Source organism: Microtus oregoni, unplaced genomic scaffold (genome assembly GCF_018167655.1).
Source record: "Microtus oregoni isolate MIOR12 unplaced genomic scaffold, Mior012 000027F_ref0000203, whole genome shotgun sequence".
Classification (NCBI taxonomy): Eukaryota; Metazoa; Chordata; class Mammalia; order Rodentia; family Cricetidae; genus Microtus; species Microtus oregoni.
In genome coordinates, this window is record NW_024543086.1 from 2,592,866 (window position 1) to 2,618,521 (window position 25,656).

A 25,656-nucleotide genomic window follows, 5' to 3' on the forward strand; every position below is an offset into this window, starting at 1 on the left:
CTAAACTGAGCATCTAAAATAATGAATTGGTTTCTAGACACATATGATCTACCAAAACTAAACCAAGATAATCTGAACAACTTCAGATTTATAACAAAAAATGAAATTGAAGCAATAATTATTTATTCCAACTAAATACAGCCCAGATGGTTTCACTGCTAAATTCCACCAGACCTTTAAAAAATAGCTAACACCATGTTCTTTGTATTATTTCATGAACTTTAGATGGAAGAAATGCTCTCAAGATCATTGTATAGAGCTAATTTGGCTAGCCTGATACCAAAACCAGAAAAAGACATAAGAACAGAAGGCCAATCTTCCTGATGAAATTAGTTCAAAAATAATCATCAGGGCTGGAGAGATGGCTCAATGGTTAAGAGCATTGCCTGCTCTTCCAAAGGTTCTGAGTTCAATTCCCAGCAACCACATGGTGGTTCACAACCATCTGTAATGAGGTCTGGTGCCCTCTTCTGGCCTGCAGACATACACACAGACAGAATATTGTATACATAATAAATAAATAAATATTTTTTAAAAAAATAAATAATCATCAATAAAATATCTGCAAACCTTCCAGGTCAGCCAGCCATGGCAACACAGTGAAACCTTGTCTCAAAAACAACCGTAACAACAAACAACTAGAAAACCAAATTCAATAATTAAAAAAAAAAAAATCTCGAATGTAATCAAAATGCCTTCACCAACAGAAGCAGGGATGGTTCAGCATATGCAAATCAATAATAGTAATAAGTCACATAAATAGACTAAATGGCTTCCCTGGACTTTTGACCAAGATTGAGTACAGTACCTTGAGGGCAGTGGAGGAAGTCCAGAGTGAATGTGTGCTGTTAACATGGGTCCAGCCATGTCAAAGGCTGCTCCAGTGCCTCAGCCCCATGGGAGTAACAAAGCCTTCCTTGGAAGAGCCTTGGGACTGCCAAAGCCTTCCTCAGGGATTCAAGTATGATTGTTGATAGTGTGTTCAGAAAATGTCCACCTTAGCCTCCTCCCAGCCTGATGTTCACAGCCCGAAGCTCTCCTCCAGATCTAGCTCCTACCCAGATTAGCTAAACCTGCCTCCTTGTTCAGCCATATGCAATAGCCCTACCTCCCTGTTCAACTCTATATAAGAAACGTACTGAGCTTCCCAGGTGCTGAGGCTCCCCCATCCAAGGACCCAGCGCACACAATCACAGCTTTTCTGCATGTCTATGTGGGTTTGTCATTTCTTCATTCCCCCTCCACTTCAGTAAGTAGCCAAGTCCTTTAGCTGGGCAAAGACGTGGCAGTACATAAAGAGATTTAAGGACAAAAATCAGATGATCATTCTCAGTAGACTCAGGAAGGGCCAGTGACAAAGTTTAGCATGCCTTTATGCTAAAAGAAGCTGAGAAGAGACCAGGACTAGAAGGGACATGCCTCAGCACAGGGGCTGTGGAAGGAGCTGCTCAGTTGATAAAGAGTACATGCCTAGGTGGGCGATGGTGGCGCACGCCTTTAATCCCAGCACTCGGGAGGCAGAGGCAGGCGGATCTCTGTGAGTTCGAGACCAGCCTGGTCTACAGAGCTAGTTCCAGGACAGGCTCCAAAGCCACGGAGAAACCCTGTCTCGAAAAACCAAAAAAAAAAAAAAAAAGAGTACATGCCTAGCACTTACAGAAACCCCGTGTCTGGTCACAAACACTGCATAAATATTAAGTGTGGCAGCCCGTGCCTGTGATCCCAGAACTCAGGAGACAGGAGTTCAAGGTCATCACTGACTACATAGCAAGCTTGAGAACAGCCTGGGCTACATGGGACTCTGTTTCATAAAAAAATAAAGAACTCTTTGAGAAGGAACATACCCCAGTATAAAGTTTATATGCAACAGACCCTACAGTCAACATTGTAATAAATGGGGGAAACTCAAAAAACAGTCAACTGAAATCAGAAATTGAACAAGGGTGTCGACTTTCTCCATTGCTATTCAATACAATTTTTGAAGTCCTAGCTCGAACAATAAGAAAAGAGAAAGAAACAAAAGGGATGTGAATTGAAAATGGAGTCAACATGTTCCTATTTGTAGATGACACAATAGTGTACGTAAGAAATACTGAAGCCTGTACCAGAACATTCTTAGAGCTGATGCTCTTAGCAAGCCGTAGATACATAATCCATATACAAAACGCATGGCTTTCTGACACGCCAACAATAAACTGGATAAGAAAGAAATCAGGAAAACAATCCATTAACAATAGCTTCAAAAAATAAAATATATTGCCTGGGTACAGTGGCTCATACCTTTAATCCCAGCATTTGGAAAGCAGAGGTAGGCGGATCTCTGTAGTGGCATTTCATTTGTATTTTAATAAATAAAGCTTGCCTTGAGATCAGAAATGTAAAACAATCATACTGGTCAGCCTTACAGACCAGGCAGCAATGGCACATACCTTTAATCCCAGTAGCCACACTAGCTTGCCATAGAAACCAGGCAGTAGTGGTGCACACCCTTGATCCCAGAACTAGAGAGGATTATAAAACTGGAGGAGACAGCTCTCGGTCACAGTCTCATTCTGGGGTTTCCTGGAGGCAGGATCACCATTTTTGGACTGAGGTCGAGGTAAGAGTCAGTGGCTGGCTGCTTTGCTTTTCTGGTCTACATTGAATCCAATATCTGTCTCTGCGCTTCATTAAAAATCATACTTGATATCTCTGTGGGTCAAGGCCTCCTGATCTACACTGGGAGTTCCAGAACAACCAGGGCTACACAGCAGGGCACTGTCTTTAAAAACCAAATAATTCAGGGGCAGGAGAGATGGCTTAAGGGCACTTGCGGCTCTTGCAGAGGTTCTGGGTTTGGTTCCCAGCACCCACATGGTGGCTCATGATCTTCCATAGCTCTAGCTGGAAAGGCTCTGAAGCCCTCATCTAGCCTTCATTCCCACCAGACATGCGAGCAGTGCACTAACAGCTATGTCAGCAGAGCCCTCACACACGTAAAATAAATATAAATAAATCTTTTTTTAAAAACTAAAATACCTAAACCTTACCAAGGAAGTAAAAGAACTCCAGAATCAATATTTTCAAAGAAATTGAAGGAACCACCAGAATGCAGAAAGACTTCTCATAGAAGAGCTGAAGTAATATGAAAATATCGATCTTACCCAAAACAGTGTACAGGTTCTCCGCAAACCCAACCACCAAAATCTCATTCTTCTCAGCAATGGAAAAACAATCCCCAAACTCATAAAGACCTCTAATAGATTAGCAATCCTGACCCCAAGTTGTTTACAGAGACCCATGACAAGCAACACTGAACTAACACAAAACAAACAGGTAGCTCAATTGAATAGGATGGAGAGCCAACAAACAAAGCCACGCAGCTACAGACAGCTGCTGTTTTGACAAACATGCCCAGTACATGCACTGGGGGAAAAGACAGCCTCCTTAGTGAATGAAGCTGGGATAACGGGATTTCTCCATGTGAAAAGGCAAAACCAGATCTTTATTTCTCATCCAATACAAAAATCAACTCAAAATGGGTCCAAGAGCTTAATATAACATGTGAATCTTCAAAACTTCCAGGGAAATACTTCCAGATACCAGCATAGACAAAATTTTCTCAAAAGGCCCCCAATCATAGTAATAAAACCAAGAACTGACAGATGAGATTGCATGAAATAGAAAGTTTCTATAATGAAGAGAAAGCAGACAGAATGAGAGAAAATCTTCGTTAACTATATATTTCATAGAATTAATATCTAGAATATATAAAAAAGAAAACTTCAAAGCTAATTAACAAAAGAACAAACAACTTAATGAAAAATGGATTAATGTCTGTTCCTTACATGAAAAGACAAAGTACACTTGGCCAATAAGAATGAAAAATTAAAATTATATAGTCTTGTTTATCTATTTTATGAATTTATTTATTTAATATGTGTGTGTGCGCACGTGCGTGCGTGCATGCACTCACATGCCATGGTATGCCTGTGGATATCTGAGGAGAGTTGTAGGATTTAGATCTCTCCTTCCAGCATGTGGGTGGGATCCAGAAACCACACTTAATCATCAGGCTTGATGGCAAAGTGCTGGCCTAACAGTGAGATTCTGTCATTTCAGTCAGCATGGGCCTCATTAAGAAAATAAATAAGGTCAGGCGGTGGTGGCTACGCCTTTAATCCCAGCACTCAGGAAGCAGAGGCAGATGGATCTTTGAGTTAGAGGCCTGCCTAATCTACAGAGTAATTCCAGGACAGTCATAGCTACACAAACAAACAAACAAACAAATAAACAAATGCTAGCAAGGGTAAGGAGGAAAACAGGGCCCCTCACACTGGTGGATCATGTAAATTAATTCAGCCACTGTGGAAATCAGTACAGAAGCCCCTCAAAAATAAATAATAGAGAAATAAAACCCTAAAATCTAAAAATAGAACTACCATGATGCAACGGTTCAAGGATTCTAAGCCAACACACCACAGAGATAACGTGCACATCCATGTTTATTGCTGCGCTAGTCACAAGAGACAAGTTACAGAGTTAGCCTAGGTGCCCATCAACATGTGAAGGGATAGAGAAAATATTACATGGGCATGCATACACACACACACACACACACACACACAATGGAATATTAGTCAACCACAAATAAGAATGAAATTATGGTATTTATAGGAAACTGGCAATTTTTTGGTCTCCATAGGAAACTGGCAATCATAAAATTAGCCCCATACACATTCAGAAAAATGAACACTGTGTTTTTTTCTTTTTAGGGAACACTAGATTGTATATAAATGTTGTGGTGGTTTGGATGAGAAATTCCACCACCCCCACACTTAGTCCGCAGTCAGTGGTGTCATTTGGGGGAAATTATTGGAACTTTTAGGAAGTGTAGCCTTGCTAGAGGAAGTACGTCACTGTGAGGTGGGTTCTGAGGGCATATAATCTCACCCCATTTCTTCGCGCTTTGTTTCCATCTCTCTTTGTCTCTCTCTGTCTGTCTTTCTCTGTCTCTCCCTCTGTCTCTGTCTTCCTCTGTCTCTCCCACTCCCTTTTCCAGTGTACAGATAAAGTGACCCTACTATATCATGCCTTCTAAGCATTATGAACTCTATCCCTGGGAAACTTGAACCTGAAATGAACTCTTTCTTCCTCAAAGGGTTTTTGGTAGGAGTGTTTAGAATGGATGAATAAAATCATTCATCCATATGGAATTAAACAGAGGTGAAGTTATATTGAGAAAGAAGTGAAGTAGCACAGGTGGGGAGAAGAAGGAGAGAATGATGAATATTGTCATACTAGATAACCTTCCTGGAATAAAAATGTCTCTAGGAACCTGTTCTACAAACAATAAATATACATCAATCAAAACTTAAAAATAAAAATATATATATGATCTAATGAGTAGAGGCTGTTAGTCACTTTGGACAAGGGAAGGAACTGAGAATGAGTTACGCCCTACTTCATGAATGAGAATGTCTTCCCGTGTAGGCTCTCAAGGCTTTAAAGCCACTTTCGTAACTTCAAGGCCCTCAACAACTTCACCCAGCAATGTCGCCAAAATGAAGAGAGTCACATAGCTCATCTGCCAGCTTCAATTTCTCCTTCGAGTGTATTTAATTCTTCATTTGCTCATCTGGCCAATGGCTGTACTAATTTATACCAGGTAGAGGGAACAAGGCCCCACCAGTAAGACAGGAGGAGAGCCTACAGACACTGCATTGTGAAAGAAAGCATAGCTTCCAGCCTCCAGAAAACCAAGGGAACCCATTCATCTGGGTGCCCGAGTCAGAGTGTGAAAAATCCATCGCGTTCCTGAACCCTCTAAATCTAAATTCTTCAGGATGCACCAAGACTTTCAGCAAGTCTGAGCCTAACTAACTGTGGTTTAAAGATTACAAAGACGGTCTCAGCCTAACATCATTTAACGGGGAAAGCGCTCCAGCTTTGTTTTCATTATCTGAAAGCAACTTAAAGCAGAAAAACCACAGGGTGGAACTTGAGAGGAAACAGGAATCTTCACCATATGCAATATTTGAAATGGAAATGTCACTTCTGCTTCCCCATCATGGCGATTCTTGGTCTAAGTGGCAAGACTGACTTGTTCTCTCTCTTTCTCTCTCCCTCTGTGTATGTGTCTGTCTGTCTCTGTATATGTCTCCCTCTCTCTCTGTCTCTTTCTATCTGTCTCTCTTTCTCCCTCTGTGTATGTGTCTGTCTGTCTCTGTATATGTCTCTGTGTGTCTGAGTCTCCCTCTCTCTCTGTCTCTATCTGTCTCTCTTTCTCCCTCTGTGTATGTGTCTGTCTGTCTCTGTATATGTCTCTGTGTGTCTGAGTCTCCCTCTCTCTCTGTCTCTATCTGTCTCTCTTTCTCCCTCTGTGTATGTGTCTGTCTGTCTCTGTGTATATGTCTCTGTGTGTCTCTCTCTCTGTCTCTCTCTTCTTTTTTGAGACTGTGTCTCAAGTAGTCGGGGTTGAATTCAAAAGCCAGGTGACCTTGAACTCCTAATCCTCCTACCTTCCCCCTCCTGAGGGAGGGAGAGCAGGCCTGTGCCAACACACTTTATTCACGTCCTGCTGGGGATAAAACTCAGGGCTTCCATGGCTAGACAAAGACTCTGCCAATTCAGCAATACCTCCAGCCCTGACCTCTTTACTTTTCTCCTCCATTTTGTTTTGCTATAAAGAAGAACAAGAGATGTCTGTAATATTGTTTTCTGTTTTACTTGGAGAACTGAAGACTGCACTCAAAACAGGCATCAGGGAGAAGGAATAAAGTGGTCATAAATGTATATAGATGCCACGGTTACTGTCTGCTCGGCACTGAGGTGCCAGCCATGGTTCTTAGCGCTGTCAATCTTTTTTATAGTTACTCGGTTGGATTTCTTTCTTTCGTTCTTTCTTTCTTCTTTTTTCTTTTACTTTTTTTTTTTTTTTTTTTTTTTGAGACAGGGTCTCTCTAAGTAACCTTGACTGTCCTGGATCAAGTTGGCATGGGAATTTACAAAGATCCTTCTGCCTCTGCCTCCCAAGTGCTAAAATTAAAGGCATGTGCCATCATGCCTGACCCTAATCTTATATGTGTGTGTGTGAGTGTTATAAGTAAACTATATAAATATAAATAAAATAATTATATATAAATATATTTATATGATGTATGTATGTATGTACCACTATTTTGCATTTTCAAATAAACAAGTTTTACTTTATCTTACTGTTCATGTATGCATGTGTGTCTACAAGTAAGTGTGTGTGTGCTCATGGGACATGCTATGGTGTATATATGGAGGTCAGAGAAAGATCTTTGGGAGATCCTTCTCCACCATTTGGAGACCTATGATCTAACTCAGGTTGACAGCCTTGGTGGCAAGGGGCTTTACCTGCTGCACTAACACACCAACCCAGAAACAGGATGTTAGAGAACTCTGCTCATGACACATGAAACCTAAACTTCAGAGAATTGTTGCAGCACTAACTACTGAGATCAGAACTGGCCAGGGGAACTGAATTTAGAACCCAGTTTACTCTCACTGCAGTAGGGAACCATTTTCTCATTCCGCCTTCTGGCCCTACTAACAGCATTGGTGACAGGCGCTAATGTACCCAGAGAATACACTGTGACCAGACACTGGACTAACTATTATGGTCTCATTTTCTTAATGAAACCCTAAAAGTTTTAGCTTGTGAGTTATATTACATGATGAAAGGGAACTTAACCTATTTTCCTCTCCCATTTCAGAAAAATGAAAAGAGCTTCATAGAGTTGAAGGGCAGAACTCTACCCAGAAATGAGATGAGATTAATCATACTGATCGATGTGCCCTGAGATCAGCTTCTTCTGTCTCCTTTGTCTCCTGGGACAGCTCCAACCTTGGCCCTAGAAAGAACTGAGCTCCTCCTTATGAGGCTGACACCTGAGGAAGCTGATGGTCGGTGTTTAGCTAGAAAGGGCCCTGATTTCACCAAATCAATCCCTTATCCCAGATATAAGCAACAGTGCCAGCCCAGAGTAAATCAGAAAATAACAAAGACAATAATCCTTTAAAGTTTACTTAATATCTAACCAAAATAGAATCATTTCTTGTAGTGAGCTGCGTGGAGTCACACCTGATGGAGATGTATAATCAAACTCCTGAGATGGCTAAGGCCTGACCTATGCTATGATCACGCAATGATTATCAGCTGCTTGCATATGTGTGGGCCTATGGGCAGTGCCCACCTGGCAATCCGGGGTTGGTAGCCCATGCCTACTTAAGGGCTGGGAGGGGTTTGCCCGGAGAGAGAGAGATTTGAAGGTTCCCCATACGGGCCACCACCTGTCACGTCCCACCTCGTCCAGCAAGGATGATGCAACCACCGGAGCTCTTCTTGCTGACAGTTTATTCAAGACCTTTTTTTAACAATTGTATCTCTCTCTCTCTTTCCCCTCTCTCTCCTTCTTCTCACTGCAGTTTATTCCAGGAGTTTATTCACTTTCTCTCTCTCTCTCCCTGGGCAAATCTCTCCCAGCCCTTAAAAAGGCACAGGCTGCCTAGCCCGGATTGCCAGGTGGGCACTGCCCATAGGTCCACGCATATGCAGGCAGCTGACAATCATTGCGTGATCATTGATTGTCATAGAGAGCACTCGCTTTCGGGATTGCGGAGGGCGGGAGCCAGCACCCTCAGGTGTGCTCCATGCAACTCTCTACAATTTCTTATTAAAAGTTTTTTAAATTAAATTTTAAATAAATGCCTGCAAAATGACCCCACATATAATGGCACTTCCCTGAGACCTGAGTCCAGTCCCCTCATCTCATTCAGGGCAAGGAGAGAGCAGGTGCCTCTAAGTTTCTCTCTTATCTCCACATGCCATTCATGGCATATGAGCACAGAGAGAGAGAGAGAGAGAGAGAGAGAGAGAGAGAGAGAGAGAGAAAGAGAGAGAGAGAGAGAGAGAGAGAGAGTTATTAATTTATTAAAATGTAATAAAAGTGAAACTTTAAGTAAGAGGGGGCCCTTGTTTGCAGTGAACCTTACTCTCTAATAATTGAGCCATCTCTACAGCCCCAAATGACTCTCTTTTAAATGACATGATGGCAATGGTAAATGGTTCTCTTTCTTTGTGTAGCAAAACCTGTGGACATCCAAATTAAGTTCTCCATGGGGGCAATGTTATTTTTCCTGAGACAGGAAAACCAGAGGTCTCTGGGCCACGCCCCTTGGACAACAAGAGGAACCAGAGCCCCAGGGAACCAAAAAGCCTTGGCCCAGGTCACTTGGCTAGTTTGTGACTTCTACAGAATCCTAACCCAGGGACCAACATGTGTGGCTACCACCTCACTCACCTCAAACAATATCTCAAGTGCGAAAAGTGATTTCCTTAGCTATTTGTCATATTCCAAACTCTGTGAACTGAGATCTGAGCTAAACACACACACCTGTGCTCATGCCTCACCTGAGCCGTCTCCCTTGGTAGTCAGGGTTCTTGGAGAAGTTGGAGTAGGGTATCCACGAGCAGGGACAACCGGGGTGATCTTGGCTTGAGTCAGAGAAAAAAATTAAGGATCAGGATTTTCAGTTACTTCTCTCCTTTCACCATGTGGGTTACAAAGACAAAACTCAGGGGATCAGGCTTGGCAGTAAGTGAGCTTACCCACCGAGCCCTCTCGCCTGCCCAGGAGTTAGGATTTACGTCAGGGAATCCACAGGGCAGCAGAGAATACGTGAAAGACGAGAAACGAAAGACGCATGCCCTCACCTTCAAACCAGCATGGTCACATTCAGAGAGAGATAGCACCTACTTCAGACACATAACCGCAGCAGGACGTGGTTGCCATCGCCACTGTCTAGTCAGTGATGGAACTACCAGTGTGAAAGTCACAGGAACGCTCATAAACATCAACTTGTAGAATCCTTTTAGTGATAGTTGACTACATTGTACAGCTGAAGAGGTCACACATGAAGTAATGCTCCAATGCTACACAATTAGTAAGGACAGTTGATTTGAACTCTGTTCCAGATGACCACAAAAAGTTTTTTGCTGAGCTGTATAACTAACCCTATCTATTATAAACTTTAAAACATAAGAATTTATACATAAACACCTCCTTAAGATGCACATACAACCCAAGGCCTATATTCCTGCCTTACCTGAAGAACATATTTGCAAAAAAAAAAAAAAAAAGAAAGAAAGAAAGAAAAAGAAAATTCAAAATTCATCCCAGACACGGCAATGTTTCTGCATTGCAGGTGGGCCCAGGCACTGGAAGGAGGTGGAAAGATCGTAAGACTCAGAGGTGGTAGACAAACCCAAGGAAACAATCTTCCAGACAACACAGGACTGCTGCACATATGAACTCACAGAGACAACGACAGCACTCACAGACATGCAAAGCCTCAAGCCACACAAATCCCAGCACTGAGATGGGGAAGTGGACATTGATCGCCACTCCTAACTAAGAAGCTGTTTGCATTGACACCAGCTGAGACAGGGCAAGTCCAACGTCCTCCAACGGAGTGTCACTGGGTACACAGCCACACAAAGAGCAGGCCCCCTGCCAATGCAGACTCCATTTGACTCTGAGCACTTTTTTGGTTTGATATTTTTCATGTTTTGGTTTTACTTGTCTGTTTTGACTTTTGGCGGGGTTTTGTTTGGTTTTGCTTTGTGTGTATGTGGAGGTCTGTGTCTAAGGGATAGAAAGAATATGAAGTTGTGTGGGTAGGAAGGTGGGGAGAATCTGGTGAGAGTTGGAGGAGAGGAAAGAGTATAATAAATGTATAGTATGAAAAAATTAAAGCAAAAATTAATTTAAAGAAAGGAAGTTTGCACGTGACCTAATGATCAGGCAGGGTCTTGAACCTCTCTCTGGTCTAGGCCTTTCTTCCCCTTCTCTAGGCTGCATCCTTGAGTATGAAAACACATGGCAGGTACATCATTGGCCTTCACAGTGAGGCCTCTTCATCTTGGGCCTTCCCATCCCACCCCCAGGACTGTAACTAGAGGTGATAATAATCCATATGTGTATTATGATATCATGACCCACGGGTGATTCTTATAGACAAAGAGAACATGGAAAGGGTCTACTCACCTGGTCTGATGTCTAATTCCAGGTTTACTTTTTTATCATTCCCTGGACCAGTGAATTCTACCCGGCAGCAGTAGGTCCCACGGTCAGCTAGAGTCACATTCTCTATGGTCAGGGACACATCTCCTTTGAGGAAATTCCCCTTTAGCTGGTATCTTCTGGATTTCTGATGTATCACATTTCTTTCATCAGTGCTGAGCACTTTATTGGCACCACAATGTGACCAAGGACAGGATCCCTTGCCCCAGCACACAGGCACAGGTGTCCCATGTGCAGGTAGACTGTAGTCACAGGGCAGATACGCATTCTTACCGACCTCGACTATAACTGCATTTTCCAAAGACCCTACACAGAGAGGAGAGGAGGGCGAGACAGTGAGGGAGTGGGTCCATTTCTGTTGGTAATGCATCATAGAATTAAAGAGGGAACTCTGGCTTTCCTGTTGGGAGGAGGATTGACGGTGCCAATGATTCTCTGTCACCAGAGGAAGCAGCGAGTCCTGTTCAGACACTTACTATGATTGCCCATGCCTCTAAACCTGGAGCTTGGCAGGTGGAGACAGGAAGATCCCAAACTAGCCTGCATAATGAAATCATCTTTTAAAAAATAAATTAACGGTCCAGAAAGTGATGACTGCCTTAATCCCTGTACTGAGGATTCTGTGGCAGAACTGCAGTGAGTTTGAGGCCAGCATGGGCAACCTCTGCTCATTCCCTAAAATGACTGCCTCCACTGGCCTGAGAAGGAACATGAGAACCTGCATGTCTCTCAGTTCCCATGTGTTGGGGGCCCTTGATCCCCACCCCCACCCCGTCCCAAACGCATACTTTTCAGTCCTCAAAGAGATCTGTGAACAGTTTCTTAAAGATTAAAAAACCTGGGTTAATGAAAAACAAAAATTGTTGGCCAGGAAAGTGGCCCACCTGTCTGGGCTAGCTGTCTGTTCATTAGCAAAGGAAAGGTAACCTAATAATTCTCAATCTCTCTCTCTCTCTCTCTCTCTCTCTCTCTCTCTCTCTCTCTGAGATAAAAGTTTTGACAAAACAAAACTAGTAGCTTGCATATTTGAAACTCTTCAAATGTTGTACTGAAGTTTAAATTCCTTTATAACAACACACACATACACACACCTATATAATAAAGTATTCAAACCACAGAAAAGATACTTGAAAGCAGGACCGCCTCTCCCAACTCTTCCCATCCCCCTAGAGCTCAACCATTCAAAAATGTCCACACATTGCTGCCTCCTGGCAATGCTTACACACATAACTGGGCACCTTGGTTCTCTCTGTAGCATTGTGATTCCCAGCATCTGTATCAGGTTGTTGAATTAGGCTCCCTGCTTCTCTCATGGATATGTCTAATTTACCTACCCGATCTCCACTGTTAACATTTAGGTTACTTCCCAACATATACTATTAGAAATAGCATCACTACACCCATCCTCTATCTCTGTCTTGCCCTCTGTGTGATAATCTTTCTCCATCTGAAAAGTACCGGCCCAGACTTACTTGCAAGTAGCAGTAGCAACAGCAGCAGGACACAGTTGAAAATAAGATGTGAAAACATTAGTACTTGTCAGGGAAAAGAAAAGGCCAACTCAGTGTAGGCACAGCTTTAGCTCTTCAGTTAAAATGGTATTTCCTCTAACTTCTGTCTACCCCAGAATCATGAGGGCTGACCACACCCACTCAGGGTCAACCTACTTCCCAGGGTGTCTGACCATGTGAAGTTCTCGTGTTAGTACAGCTAGTCACATCTGAGAACGTTCCTGTTCTGCGTCATATCACAGTAGACAGAGCCTGCTGGCACTCTGACGTTTATCACATGAAATCAACGAAAACAAAAGAGTATTTCAGAGAAAGAAAAGTATTAGTCATGGCAAGAGTCTTATAATATCTCAGGAAATAGCCTGAGACGGTCCATGTATAAACCCAGCTGGTTACTAAGGAACAAAAAATATAAACATGTCACTCATGTATTCATGCTGTCAGGTCCCTCTCCATCAATCAAGCCTGTGACTGCTGTCCTTGATGCACCTGGAGTGGGAGCTGAAGCAATGAAGCCGGACATGTGGTGCACACCTTTAATCCCAGCTGTTAGGAGGCAGAAAGAGGCAGGCCGATCTCAGACTTTAAGGCCAGCCTGGCCTACAGAGCTGGAGTTCCAGGAGTGCCTACACAGAGACAACCTGTCTGGCTGAATAAATAAATAAGCAGTGAGTGTCATATTTCTTATCTTTACATGTATAAATTACTTCCATGCCAATGGAGAGCCCAGTTCAAATCCTCGGTCTAATACACTTTAGAGTGTAATCTATAAGCTTATTGTGTCTGACTTTCCTTGTTTATAATGGTATTGAGACAAGGAAACAATCAAGACACCATTACAAGTGGTGCATCTTTTTATAATTCCAGTCTCAGGAGGCTGAGTTAGGAGGATCACCGAGTAGGAGGCCAGCCTGGGCTACACAGAATGGCCTCTGTTAACGATGCTGAAACGTTGTGTCAGCATTGTATGCAAAGCCCCCAAATCATTCTGATTTTGACCTTCAAAGTTTCAAAACCTTTCCTTTAGGAAACACATACTTCTTCAGCAATGTTCCTTGCCCACTATTTGGATAGAACTGTGTGGCCCTCACTATTCCATCCCATCTCTGTTCCCCTGGAGGACAGGGGGACTTTGAACAGAAACTGTCAGGTTGTTTGACGTTCCAGCTATGCCATTTATGATCAAGTTACCATGTCAGACACCAGCACTCTCGGCCGTTGAAGAATGACATTTATCTAGACACCTTCAAAACAAATGCTTTGCCACAGAGGGAAGTCAACTTACAGACTGTGTGATTTCTGAAAACCCGCTGGGTTTTTGCTGAGTCAGCCCTTCCTGGCTTCCCCCGACACTCGCTTTCCTTAGAGGCATTTAATCTAAATATCTAACTTGTTCAGTGTGAGAAATTCCACGGTGCCATGGAACGAGGGCTACTCAAGAGGTGCTGTTTACTCCCTCATGTTACAGACGAGAGAGAGACAAGGAGAATGACTGGTCCCAAGGTACGTGTTTAGCAGTGTAGAGTGAGAACAGCCCCCCTGAGTCCTAGACTTGCACTATAAACTATGCTGCATGAATTTGATGTCTTTACCTGGACCACTACTAGCAACTTGCGGTGAGTATTCCTGTATAATGGAGAGAGGGTTAAACCTGAGGCTGAGGGCCACATTGACTCTGCAAAGGTCTTGGGGGAAGATTCCCAAAGCACCAGCTTGTGGTTCTGTGTTGTCCATTCGGTTGCAGTCCCAAGAAACAAGACAAACTTTTCCTGCCTTGCTTTTTCTTTCTTGGCTTTGTTTTGTTTGACATGAGGTCTGACTTAATCTAGGCTGACCTAGAACTCTCTGTGTAGCCCAGGACAGGTTGGCCTCAAACTTCTCATCCTCTGTGCCTCTTCTGCCTAAGAACTAGCATTGTACATACGGTCCCTCATGCCCATTTCTGTGAGCCAGTTCTGTAAAACACCAATTTGATATATATATATATAATTTATTAAAGGCAGCCATGAAAAAGTCTGCAAAAGTCCACCTATCCACCTACCCCTTTTTCTATTTATGAATAAGAGACTCATTTCTAATTTTTTTCATGTTAATTTTTTAACCTCTTAGTGGGTTTTTTGTTATGTTAAAACACAAGATCAGCATCATAAATGATTACATTTAGCAATAAACAACATGAGAGGGGAAAAAAAACCAGAAATACAATAAAGCCCTCTGTGGAGAATACGTTAGTTTCCACAGATCAGAAACTGAAATAATCTGTTAAACAACTAATCAGAATTACAGTTCTTAAGGGCATTTTTGCCTACACATATTGCCTAAAACAGCCAATACTTTATTAAGTTATTTATTTTTTTAAAAAAGTAATATTTAATTTATTTTCTTTTGGTTGTTATTTTCATTTTGATTCAGTTATTCTTTTGGTAGAGAGTGCTAACATGAAGGTTCCAGGACAACCTATTGGAGTCAGTTCTCTCCTTCCTCCACGTGGGTCCCAGGTATCAAACTCGGACCTTTCCGCTTGGTGATACCTTTACCCACTAAGCCATCTCCCAGGCCCGAGTCTATTTTCTACTGTAATGATACTCAGATGAAGTAATGTAAGAAAAGAGTTTTATCTAGGACAGTTTTGGAGGCTCAAAGTCACAGCATGAATATTGGCTCAGCTCTAGGATGACCTCGCAGAGACAGGCAGGCATGCCAGAGGGAGAGATCACGTGGTGAAGTGGCAAGTCAGGTGAGGAGGCTGGATTGCTCGCTGGGCCACAGCCATCTCCCAGGAACTAACTCCCATCTTTAACAACTACTTTCCATCCCTCTAAGAATGGTGTTCTCCCTGAGACCCATTCAATTTCCCCTTGGCTTCATCTCTTGAAGGTCTCAGCATCTTTCAAATATGTAAATAACTGAAGAACAAAGAGCATCCAAGCCAGCTACATGTTCAAATGGGTAAGAAGTTACAGGAATATGAAAATATTCTTACCCCTTCTCATTAAGTGTATGAGAGAGGGGAGAGGGAGGGAGAGAGGGAGGGAGGGAGGGAGGGAGGGAGGGAGGGAGGGAGATGAAGAGACAGCAGCAGGAAAGAGAGAGATACAGGGGAACAGAAACAGAAGAGAAGAGGAGGGAGTGTCAGACAGAGATGGAGGAGCAGGCCTAAGGAGCTCTGGGTGCAGAGGTCAGAGGACACTTCCAGGAGTTGGTTCTCTCCTCCTGTAGGCTCCAGGGATTCCACTTGGATTGTCAGGGTCACACAGAAGTCACTGTGAACCACTGAGCTGACTTTCCTTGTTTTGACAAAATGGAGTATCAAAACACTTTTTACTCCTTGTATCTTTTGTCTTTTATTTGCTAAAGTAATTTTTAAAAAATCATAGACGTGTTTCACCACCATCTCAGACTGCAATGTAGATCTACTTCCAAAAAGAGGAAATCCTTTTGTGTAGCCAGGGTACCACTGCCACTCAAAACAAAGACAACTGTCGATGATTTTCTATTCCTCATCTTAGACCATAACCAAATTCTCTATCTCCAAAATATTATTTAATTGATTTGTTTTGATCCAGGCTCAGACAAGGAGTCCACGTGCAGCTGGGTGTTGCAGTGACCTCTCTCTTCATTGATGACAATCTGCCCTGCATTTCTCAGTCCCTTCCTGGTTCTAGAAACCAGTTCTCTGTGCAATGGCATCATTCTGGGCTTGCTTGCTTCCTTGTGGTGTCATGGACTCCACTTCCTGTTTCTGTTAGAGTGCCTGCAAGGGAAGTTTAGTTCTAGAGGTTTGGTGTGCTTCAGGCTGATTCTTTTCTTTTTTAATACTTCACAGCTTGCTCTGTATTTGACATCGCAACACAGATACCTGATTGTTGCCCACCTCTACCTGATTGTTGCATATCTCTGCCTGATGGCCGCATGGCTAGAGATACCAAATTGGTCAGCCCACAGCTTTCAGCTTTAGCACGAGGTTCTGAAAACTGTTATCTCCTGTACAGTCGTCTCATTTTTTGCTACAGACACAAGGATTCCACTGGATGAAAATAAACTGGCCATGGTGGTTCACGCCGCTAATCTCAGCACTGAGGAAGTTGAAGCAGAAAGGTTACCGTGAGTTCAAGACTACCTTGGGCTACATCGTGCATTCTAAACCATCATGGAGTACTGTATGAGATCCTGTCTCAATGGGGGAAGAGAGACAGTAGCATGTGATGCTCACCATTTCACAAATGGTGGCCGACAGCTGTAAAACTGTAATCCTAGCCGGGCATGGTGGGTGGCTCACGCCTTTAATCCCAGTACTTGGGAGCAGAGGCTGGAAGATTGCTGTGAGTTTGAGGCCAGCCTGATCTACAGAGCTAGCTCCAAAACAGACAGGGCTACAAAGAGAAAACCTGAGTCGGAAAAACAAACAAAAACCTACTAATCCGCCGGGCGGTGGTGGCGCACGCCTTTAATCCCAGCACTCGGGAGGCAGAGGCAGGCGGATCTCTGTGAGTTCGAGGCCAGCCTGGTCTACAAGAGCTAGTTCCAGGACAGGAGCCAAAAGCTACGGAGAAACCCTGTCTCGAAAAATCAAAAAAAAAAAAAAAAAAAAAAACCTACTAATCCCAGTGTTTAGAAGGTAGAGGCAGGGGAGGGTCAGAAGTTCAAGGTCATCCTCTGCCACCTAGCAAGTTCAAGGCCAGTTTAAACTCCTTGAAACCAGTCTCAAAAAGTTGATCCTTTGAAATTCATACTTCACGCCTGTCTTCATTTGCAAAGACGATCATAAAAGACCCACCCATAAACAATGATTCTGTAACCAAACACTCTGGGAGTCTGCAGTTTGGAAAACAGTCTTTGAATGGGTTTTGGATACTGAAGCCTTTTATAGTTTCTCATATTCTAAATTGTATCCTAAACTGGGCAAGGCAGCTTGTGAACTCACAGCCACGGTGAGCTATGTAGCGAAGCCCTGTCTCAAACAGCTGAAAAACAAGGAAGGCTGCGCCATAGCTGTTCCCAGCCAGCTGGGGCATGCTGGCTATGAGCATGTGAAGGAGGCGGACTCTGCTGCAGATGAAGGGCGAGTCTCTGCTTACCCCTTAATTACTAGGAAAAGTGGCGGTAAACCTCAGACTTCTGAAAGATAGCCTCCAAGTTTCAAATGAAAATACTACAGTCATTTCCAGTTTGAATTACACAATAATAAATGACTAAGGGCCACTTGACAGAATTCATAGGGTGGATGTTACAGATTTTACCCAGGTCAGGAGACAGGGGAGTGTGGTGTGGTCCCAACAGGGCTGCCTGGCAAGCTCATCCTGGTCAGAGTCTAGGGTGCATGACTGCAGAGTCCGCACAATGACCAATTACTAAAGGTGGGGCTCCTGCACTATGTACTTAGATCAACAAGCTATTTGTGTTTAAATCAGATCAGGAGATTGCATGGACAATGAATCTCACAGCTATGGAGGTTGATGTTCAGGATAAAATCGTAAACTAAGCAACCTTGAGAATGAAATGAATTTGCTGCAAGCTCCCTGGCAGCTTGTTGCAGTAAGCAGCCAGTCCCAAGCAGGGACAGTGCACAGACCACGCAGAAGATCTCCAGGTCTCCATGTGGACGACAGGCAGGCAAGAGAGACAGATACATTGATAGGCATGCCATGCAGAGTGAGGTTGGATATTTATTCAGGGGGTTATGGAGGGGGGAAGGAGAAGGGGAGAAGAGCAGAGAGAGAGAGAAGAGAGAGACAGAAGCAGGGGAAGGGGAGAAGTGGGGAGAGAGGCAGAAGCTGCCTCTCCAAGAGAAAGACAGAAAAGAGAGAGCTCAGACTGGAAGATGAAGATCAGCCTGCCTCAGTAGATGGGGGAGATTGTGGGTATGGCTTGTCTCTTAAAGAGACTGAACAATCATTACATTCCCATCTCTTTTTTATAATAAAAAGGTGGGCCGGGTGGTGGTGGCACATGCCTTTAATCCCAGCACTTGGGAAGCAGAGACAGGCGGATCTCTGTGAACTCAAGACCTGGTCTACAAGAGCTAGTTCCAGGACAGGCTCCAAACCTACAGAGAAACCCTGTCTCGAAAAACCAAAAAAAAAAAAAAAAAAAAAAAAAAAAAAAAAAGGCAGAAGGTTAGGCACCACAGATTAAAGGAATTGGGGCAGCAGATTCTTAAGACTTCTTTCTGTTTTTTTGTGGGTGTCATCTTTGGGGGGAACCTGAGAAGGCTGGGTGCTGGCCACATCCTGGCTTAGCTGGTCTCTTTGCTCCTGTCCAGTAGTTGTGGCATGGAAACGTCTGGTGTCTCTTATACCTGTTTAAGGGGGATCCTTCAATTCGGCTCCCTGGAACTCACAAGAATTCTTTGGGTTTGTGAAAACAGAAGTTTTAGACATATACATTGTATAAACAGTAGCATATTTATGTCAGAATGACTGTGACAGATATTTTTGCACAAATGAAAAGTATTTTTATGACTATGGAAAGCAGCGTGAGAGAGAAGTTTGGTAACTCATATTTGTCCTCACACCTTTATAACTTGTAGGTATTGTATTTGTATTTTACTGAAGTTTGTTTGGTGAGGTTGTTCTTTTAAACTGACAACACTCTCATCTGTCAAACTGCATCAGAAATCTTTGAGAAGGATAAAATTTTACTTGAGTTACTGATTAAAAAATGACATAGAACTTACTTCGTTGGCACCTAGAGTCCCTCCTCAGGGTCCTCCATGGTCACTGAAGGTTGTATTTGCCTTCTGTTGTTTAGCGCAGGGCCTGACAGGCTCCAGAAGATCTTGTGGGCTAAGAAATCTGTAGGAAGACAGGCCTACCTTGACCTGAGCAGCTAGGCTGTCGATTCTAGCAATTTTGTCCACATCTGGAGATCTTTAGTTTAGATGAAAGGCAGTTTTTCCCAAAGGTCAGTGCTTGGCAGTTGAAGCGAATTGCAGATGGACGTTGTTGTGTGCCCATTTCTTTTCTGTCTTCTTTGGAGGAAATAGAGTGCTGCTGATAGGAGCCAACCTGTCTCTTTTTGTTATGAAAAGTTTTTTTTAATAATTAAATATTTAAATGCCATATTTCCTAGATCTCTGAGTAGTTGGGGGCTGTTTATCAGGTAAAACTACAGTATAGACTCTGCCTGGAGAGCTGGGTCTGAGCTTGACTGTACTGGCTCTTAACAGGTAATATTTACACTCATAAAAAGACAGAAAGAAGAAAAAACTGCTTGCAATATAAGGTTAATGGCAGAACTGACAATAGTAGAGAACAGCTTAATATATTTTAAATGAGGGTTGGATTAAATATAAAGTATTTTTGTAAGAGACTTAAAAGTACATACCAGTTTAAAACATGAGATTTATTGTTTTTGTAGTTTGAAATGACATAAAATGAACAATTATAACATTAAGCATAGGTACATTTAAGTTACATGTATGATCACACACAGAGAGAGTGAACAGGAATTGGGCAAAGTGGATGCTCTTAGTGGGCCCTACCAAAGGCATGCCACTGCACAAAACACATGCAACAGAGTCAACAAGAGGAATTTAGTGAAAAAAAAATAAGTAAACCAGGGGACAAGACAGGGCATGCTTTAGTAAAGATGGAAGAACTTGGTCACTTGACCTGGCTCTCAGCCAAGATGGCAGTGAAGTCACCTGACCCCAGTCAAAATGACAGCAGCCACATGTTGTATGGAAAAGCCACTCAGTTAAGATGGCAGTGAAGTCACCTGACTTCAGTTAAGATGGTGGTGAGGTCATATGACCTCAGTCAAAATGGCAGCAGTCACATGCTGCATGAAAAAAGCCACTCAGTTAAGATGGCAGTAAAGTCACCTGTCTTCAGTTAAGATGGTGGTAAGGTCACATAACCTCAGTCAAAATGGCAGCAGTCACATGTTGTATGAAAAAAGCCACAATTTTTGAGCTGTAGTGGTTTTAAACTCAATAAGAGATGGAAACGCCACAATTTTTGAGCTGCAGGGATTGTGAGCTTAATAATAAGAGAGACCTAGAGACGTGATCTGCCCTGTAGCTGAGCCGCCATGCCAAAAGCCGCCAATGCCACAAGCTGTGGTGGGGAGCAAAGGGCTGGAATTGAAAAAAGCCACCTCATGGATCTGACCAATCTTGTTGGTAGCAGTAACCATGGCAGGGCCCATTTGCCTGTGTGCTGACAGTCGTCAGAAAGCTCCCATAAAAGTGGAGCTGGCGGAACACCGGCAGAGTGAAGGTAGGAGCTGAAGAAATAGGGCATCAAGGCCTGGGGTTTGAGGTCCTCTAAAAGGCTTCCACCTCTCAGGAGACGGACATGGATGGCTTGCTACCCACAGCTGAAATTGTGAAATGTGTGAAAACGGAGACATCACAAGGCCTATAATGGGGATGTCTCTATAGATGGGGTGCAAATCGGCATGAACACCATAGGACCCATGGGCCAGGCATCCCCTGTCCCTGGGTGGGGTGCTATGACCTGGCTGGATCAGGTAGGGGGGGACTCGGAAGAGGCCAGAGGCCACTCTGAGCGGCCTTTTATAGTGAGGGAGAAAAAAAGAAATGGGAAAAAAAGAGAAAGAAGGATCTAAGGAACTCTGGGCCCTCAGTCATGGGTGGATTGGCCTCAGGCCATTTCAAACACAATTTAAGCTGAGCGAAGCAACCATAGCAGAATGGGGGAAACTCACCAATCGAAGCCAGTGTTATGAGTAGAAATCACATTGTAGGAACATCGCTCAGGCATATGGAACACGTGGTTGAGGAAAAAAAATACCTGGTTCAGGTTCCCAACCCTGGGAAAGAGGTTTGGGGCAGAAGAGCCTATCTGAGTCACAGAACCAAATGTAATGGAAAAAATTTAAAATGCTGGACCATTCTGAGTGCCTCTAAGTACCATTCCCCTGTCCCCAAGTGGTGGCTGGTCCCAGGCAGGGAGACATGTGGCGGGCAGACAAGAGACAGAGACATATATAGGTATGCCATGCAGAGTGAGGTTGGATATTTATTCAGGGGGTTATGGAGGGGGAAGGGAGAAGGGGAAAAGAGCAGAGAGAGATAGAGAAAGAAGAGAAAGAGAGAGAGGGAAAGAGAAGAGAGAGACAGAAGGGGGAAGGGGAGAAGTGGGGAGAGAGGCAGAAGCTGCCTCTCCAAGAGGAAGATGGAAAAGAGAGCAAGCTCAGGCCGGAAGCTGAAGATCAGTCTGCCTCAGTGGATGGGGGAGGGAGTGGGCGTGGCTTGTCCCTTAAAGAGACAGAACAATCATTACAGAGATGGATCTTCTGATTTCCAGAAGGCAACAAGCCATGTGATTCCCTTTTAAAGTGCTTGATGTTACCTATGTAGCTTAAAACTCGCTTTTTAAAAAATTCCATTAATGTGTCTGTACTCGTGCCCATGTGTCGATAGATGCGTGTGTGTGTCCAAGCACATTAGCACATATGGGATGTGTTTCTTGAGTGTGGAACCAGATGAAGAGCCTCGGGTATCACCTTTAGAAAGAGCATCTTTTGTGTAGGGTCCCTCATTGGCCTGGTGCTCACCAAGAGTGGCTGCCCACTCACTGAGGTTCCTTCGTCTTTGGTTCCTATTACAAGCTTGCACCACCACGCCTTGCTTTTTCCATGGGTGCCAGAAAAGGTGTTTTCGACACATTACAAAAACAACTCCCACCTTGCCAGCAGCCACCTCCCCGAGTATGGTTTCAGAACACTCCAACCTTGATTTGCCAACATTGCCTCGCCAACACTCAGTATTTTTTTAACGCTGCAAATGACAGAAAACCCAACTAAAACTGGCTCCAAGGAAACGCAAATTTACTGACAAAACCGAATCAATCACTTGGTTGCTTCTATGAAAACATGGTGATCTGAACTTCTTTAAAGGCCCAACTTGACCACACATTCATTTCTCCACAATCACAGTCTCTAAAGAATCAAAACAAACAACAACAACAAAGAGTGCCCATTGGCTAGCGCTGAGCCACCTCCCGAAACCTAAGGTCCTGAAAACAGTACAAGAGTGACATTCTCAAATGAAAGCTGCAGTGTGAGAACAATGCAGGGGGCGATGGTTAAAGAAGATCCTCCAGCCCTGTCTCCCCACAGACATGCTGAGAGAGCTTTTCATGTACCCGGCACCTATAAACGAGTTAAGAAAGCTGCGTAAGAGACCAAATGTGATGATGATAACTGAAGAAACAGAGAAATTACTAGAACTACACAGTTTACCCATACAAGAACTAGGAAGAAACTGAAAAGATGAGAAGATTAATAACAAATAACAAGACTAACTTGGTAATGATAAGCCACTTATTGAGCTAACAAGATAGTGCAGCAGTTAGGAGTGTGTGCAGTCGCCTTTAATCCCAGCACTCAGGAGGCAGAAGCAGGCCAGTCTCTGTGAGATCGAAGCCAGCCTGGTTCCAGTACAGGTTGCAAAGAAACCTTGTCTCTCCAGGTTTGGTTCCCAGCATACACACTCGGGTGGGGGGGGGGGGGATGACACACGACACACACGATGACATGACTCACAATCACCTGTAACTGCTCCAGGGGATTTGATGGCCTCTTTTGACCTCTGTGGGCACCTGCACACATTTTAATTGATAACCAATTTTCCTTAAATGATTCCAAAACATAGGATAGGAAGGAATTCTCCCAAACACCTTCCACAAAACCAGCATGACCCCATACCCAGAACAGATGAGAGCACAACAACAATAACAAAAAGAACGCTACAGGCTAATGTCCTTTGTGAGCACAATGCTCAAAACAGCTGGATGTGATGATGCACACCAGTGACTCCTGAGGAAGACGTATATCAAGTATGAGAGTAACTCTGAAAACATAACAAGTTGGCTGAAGTAGAAAAGAAGAAAACAAGAAGTCTTGGGTCTGGGGATATGGCTTAGGGTTTGTCTTGAAAGTTTGAAGCTCTGAGTTTGATACTCAGTGCCACAAAAAAATTACACACCTGTAATCCCAGAACTTGGGAGACAGAGGCAAGAGGATCAAATGTTCAAGTTATCCTTGACCTCATATGAAGTTTGAGGAGAATCTTTCTCAAAATAAAAAATAATTTGAAGAAAGAAATCTCATTTATAATAGCTACAAAACAGATGAGTGAATAAATATCTCAGAATAAATTTAACCACAGTGGTGAAATATCTCTATAATAAAAATTATGAAACACTGATAAATTGGATTGGAAGAATCAATACTGTTGTTATATGTTCATACCAATTCAGGTTAATAGAACCCTATCAAAATGGCAATGGCATTTTCGATAAGACTAGAAAAAAACAAGTCTAAGATTTACATAGAAATACACACACATGGAGAGAGGGAGGAAAAGAGAGAGGGAGGGAAGTTGGGAGAGAGGAAGGGAGGGAGAAATGGAGTCTTAGAACAAAACAGTAGAAAAGCTTTATTATTTTGAAATAATAACAAAAAAAAAAAATTAGTTAAGACCCTAAAGCCAAGCCGGGTGATGGTGGCGCACGCCTTTAATCCCAGCACTCGGGAGGCAGAGGTAGGCGGATCTCTGTGAGTTCGAGACCAGCCTGGTCTACAGAGCTAGTTCCAGGACAGGCCCCAAAGCCACAGAGAAACCCTGTCTCGAAAAACCAAAAAAAAAAAAAAAAAAAAAAAAAAAAAAAAAAAAAAAAGACCCTAAAGCCATAGGGAACAAAAGCAAAAATAAACAAATGAGAGTGTATCTGTCGTGGCCCGTGAGGGTCCAACATAAATTTCCTAATTCCCTAACCCGGCAGGAACGGAGTCGCGAGGAAAAGAACTGACACAGCTTACACCGTCATCATGGAAAAGGCCAGAATCCTCGTTTATTGTCCAAACATTTTATATACCCACACCAAATTGAGCGGGCAGGGGGGGCGGCATTACGCCATCACCTAGGCAACCAGGTGCCTGGGCTCAAGTCACATCTGCATCTAGCAGTCAGGTAGGCCCTGAATTAGCATCTCTATAAGACACCTTCCAAATTACAAAAGGAAGGAAGCACCAAACAGCTGAACTCCTAAGTCATCAGCTTCAGTCAAACATCTCTTCTCAGGTAATCCACATTCTAACAAAAGAAGCTAGGATCAGGCATCCTGGCTTTTGTTAAGGGAAGAGACAGCATGTCTGCAGAGCTGTGTGATCAGCTTGGACTTGGGTAATGGCTTTTGTGCCATATCGAAATATGGACCCACATGTATCTAAACCTAAAAATTGTCTATACAACAAAGGGCAAAATCAACAGAGTGAAGAAAACAACCTACAGAATGATCTATAATATTTGTAAACTCTACATCTAATAAGAGGCTGATTCCAGAATATACTGTGAACTCTAAAAGCCCAACAACAACCTTTTCTCCCAAATAATCCAAATTGAAGATTGGCAACAGATCTAAAAAGACACATCTCAAGAGAAAACATCAAAAAAAAATGAAAAAAAAAAAAAGTCCAACACATTGATGAGAGAAATGTCAGTCAAAATCACAAAGAGATTGCATCTCACTGTAACTATTTAAAAACTCCTAAGTGATGCTCGGGGGGGGGGGGGGGGGGCATGAAGGAAATCTTTGAACGAGTAGTCTTACAGAAGAAAGTATGGAGGTTCCTCAAAAGCTGAAAGAGAGCTACTCTATGATCCAGTTATTCCACTACTGGGTATACACTCAAGGGAAGTGCAATGGATAATTCATAGAAACATCTGCACACCCTTGTTATTCCAAAACTCTTCACAATAACTAAGAAATGGAAACATCCTAAATATCTATCAGTTGATGGGTGAAAAAAGTGTGATATGTATACACTATGGAATGCTAAAACCCTGCCATTTGCAGTGCTGTGCATGGAGTTGGATGTCACTGTGATAAGTGAAATAAGCCAGGCACAGAATGGTAAATGCTGCATCTCTCTCATAGGTAGAATCTTACAATAGTGACAGTGGAAACTGAGAATAGAGTGGAAGTTACCAGAAGCTACAGAGAGACAGAGAGAAAAGGGAGAGGCTAACCAGTAGGTCCTGTGTTCTGGTTGGGCAAGAGTAAGAAGCTTCACTTCAGTGT

General features: G+C 43.2%; 1 protein-coding gene across 1 annotated transcript in view; it reads right to left on the bottom strand.

The window, feature by feature from the left end:
* The window catches only part of LOC121463975 (hepatitis A virus cellular receptor 2 homolog), a 39,718-nt gene that overhangs the window by 11,288 nt on the left and 2,774 nt on the right, over nt 1-25,656 (bottom strand). The window contains exons 2-3 of the mRNA XM_041676571.1: nt 11,055-11,396; nt 9,419-9,502 (exon numbers count right to left, since the gene is read on the bottom strand). Of these exons, the coding sequence (XP_041532505.1) occupies nt 9,419-9,502; nt 11,055-11,396 (426 nt within the window). The remainder of the gene's footprint in view (nt 1-9,418; nt 9,503-11,054; nt 11,397-25,656) is intronic.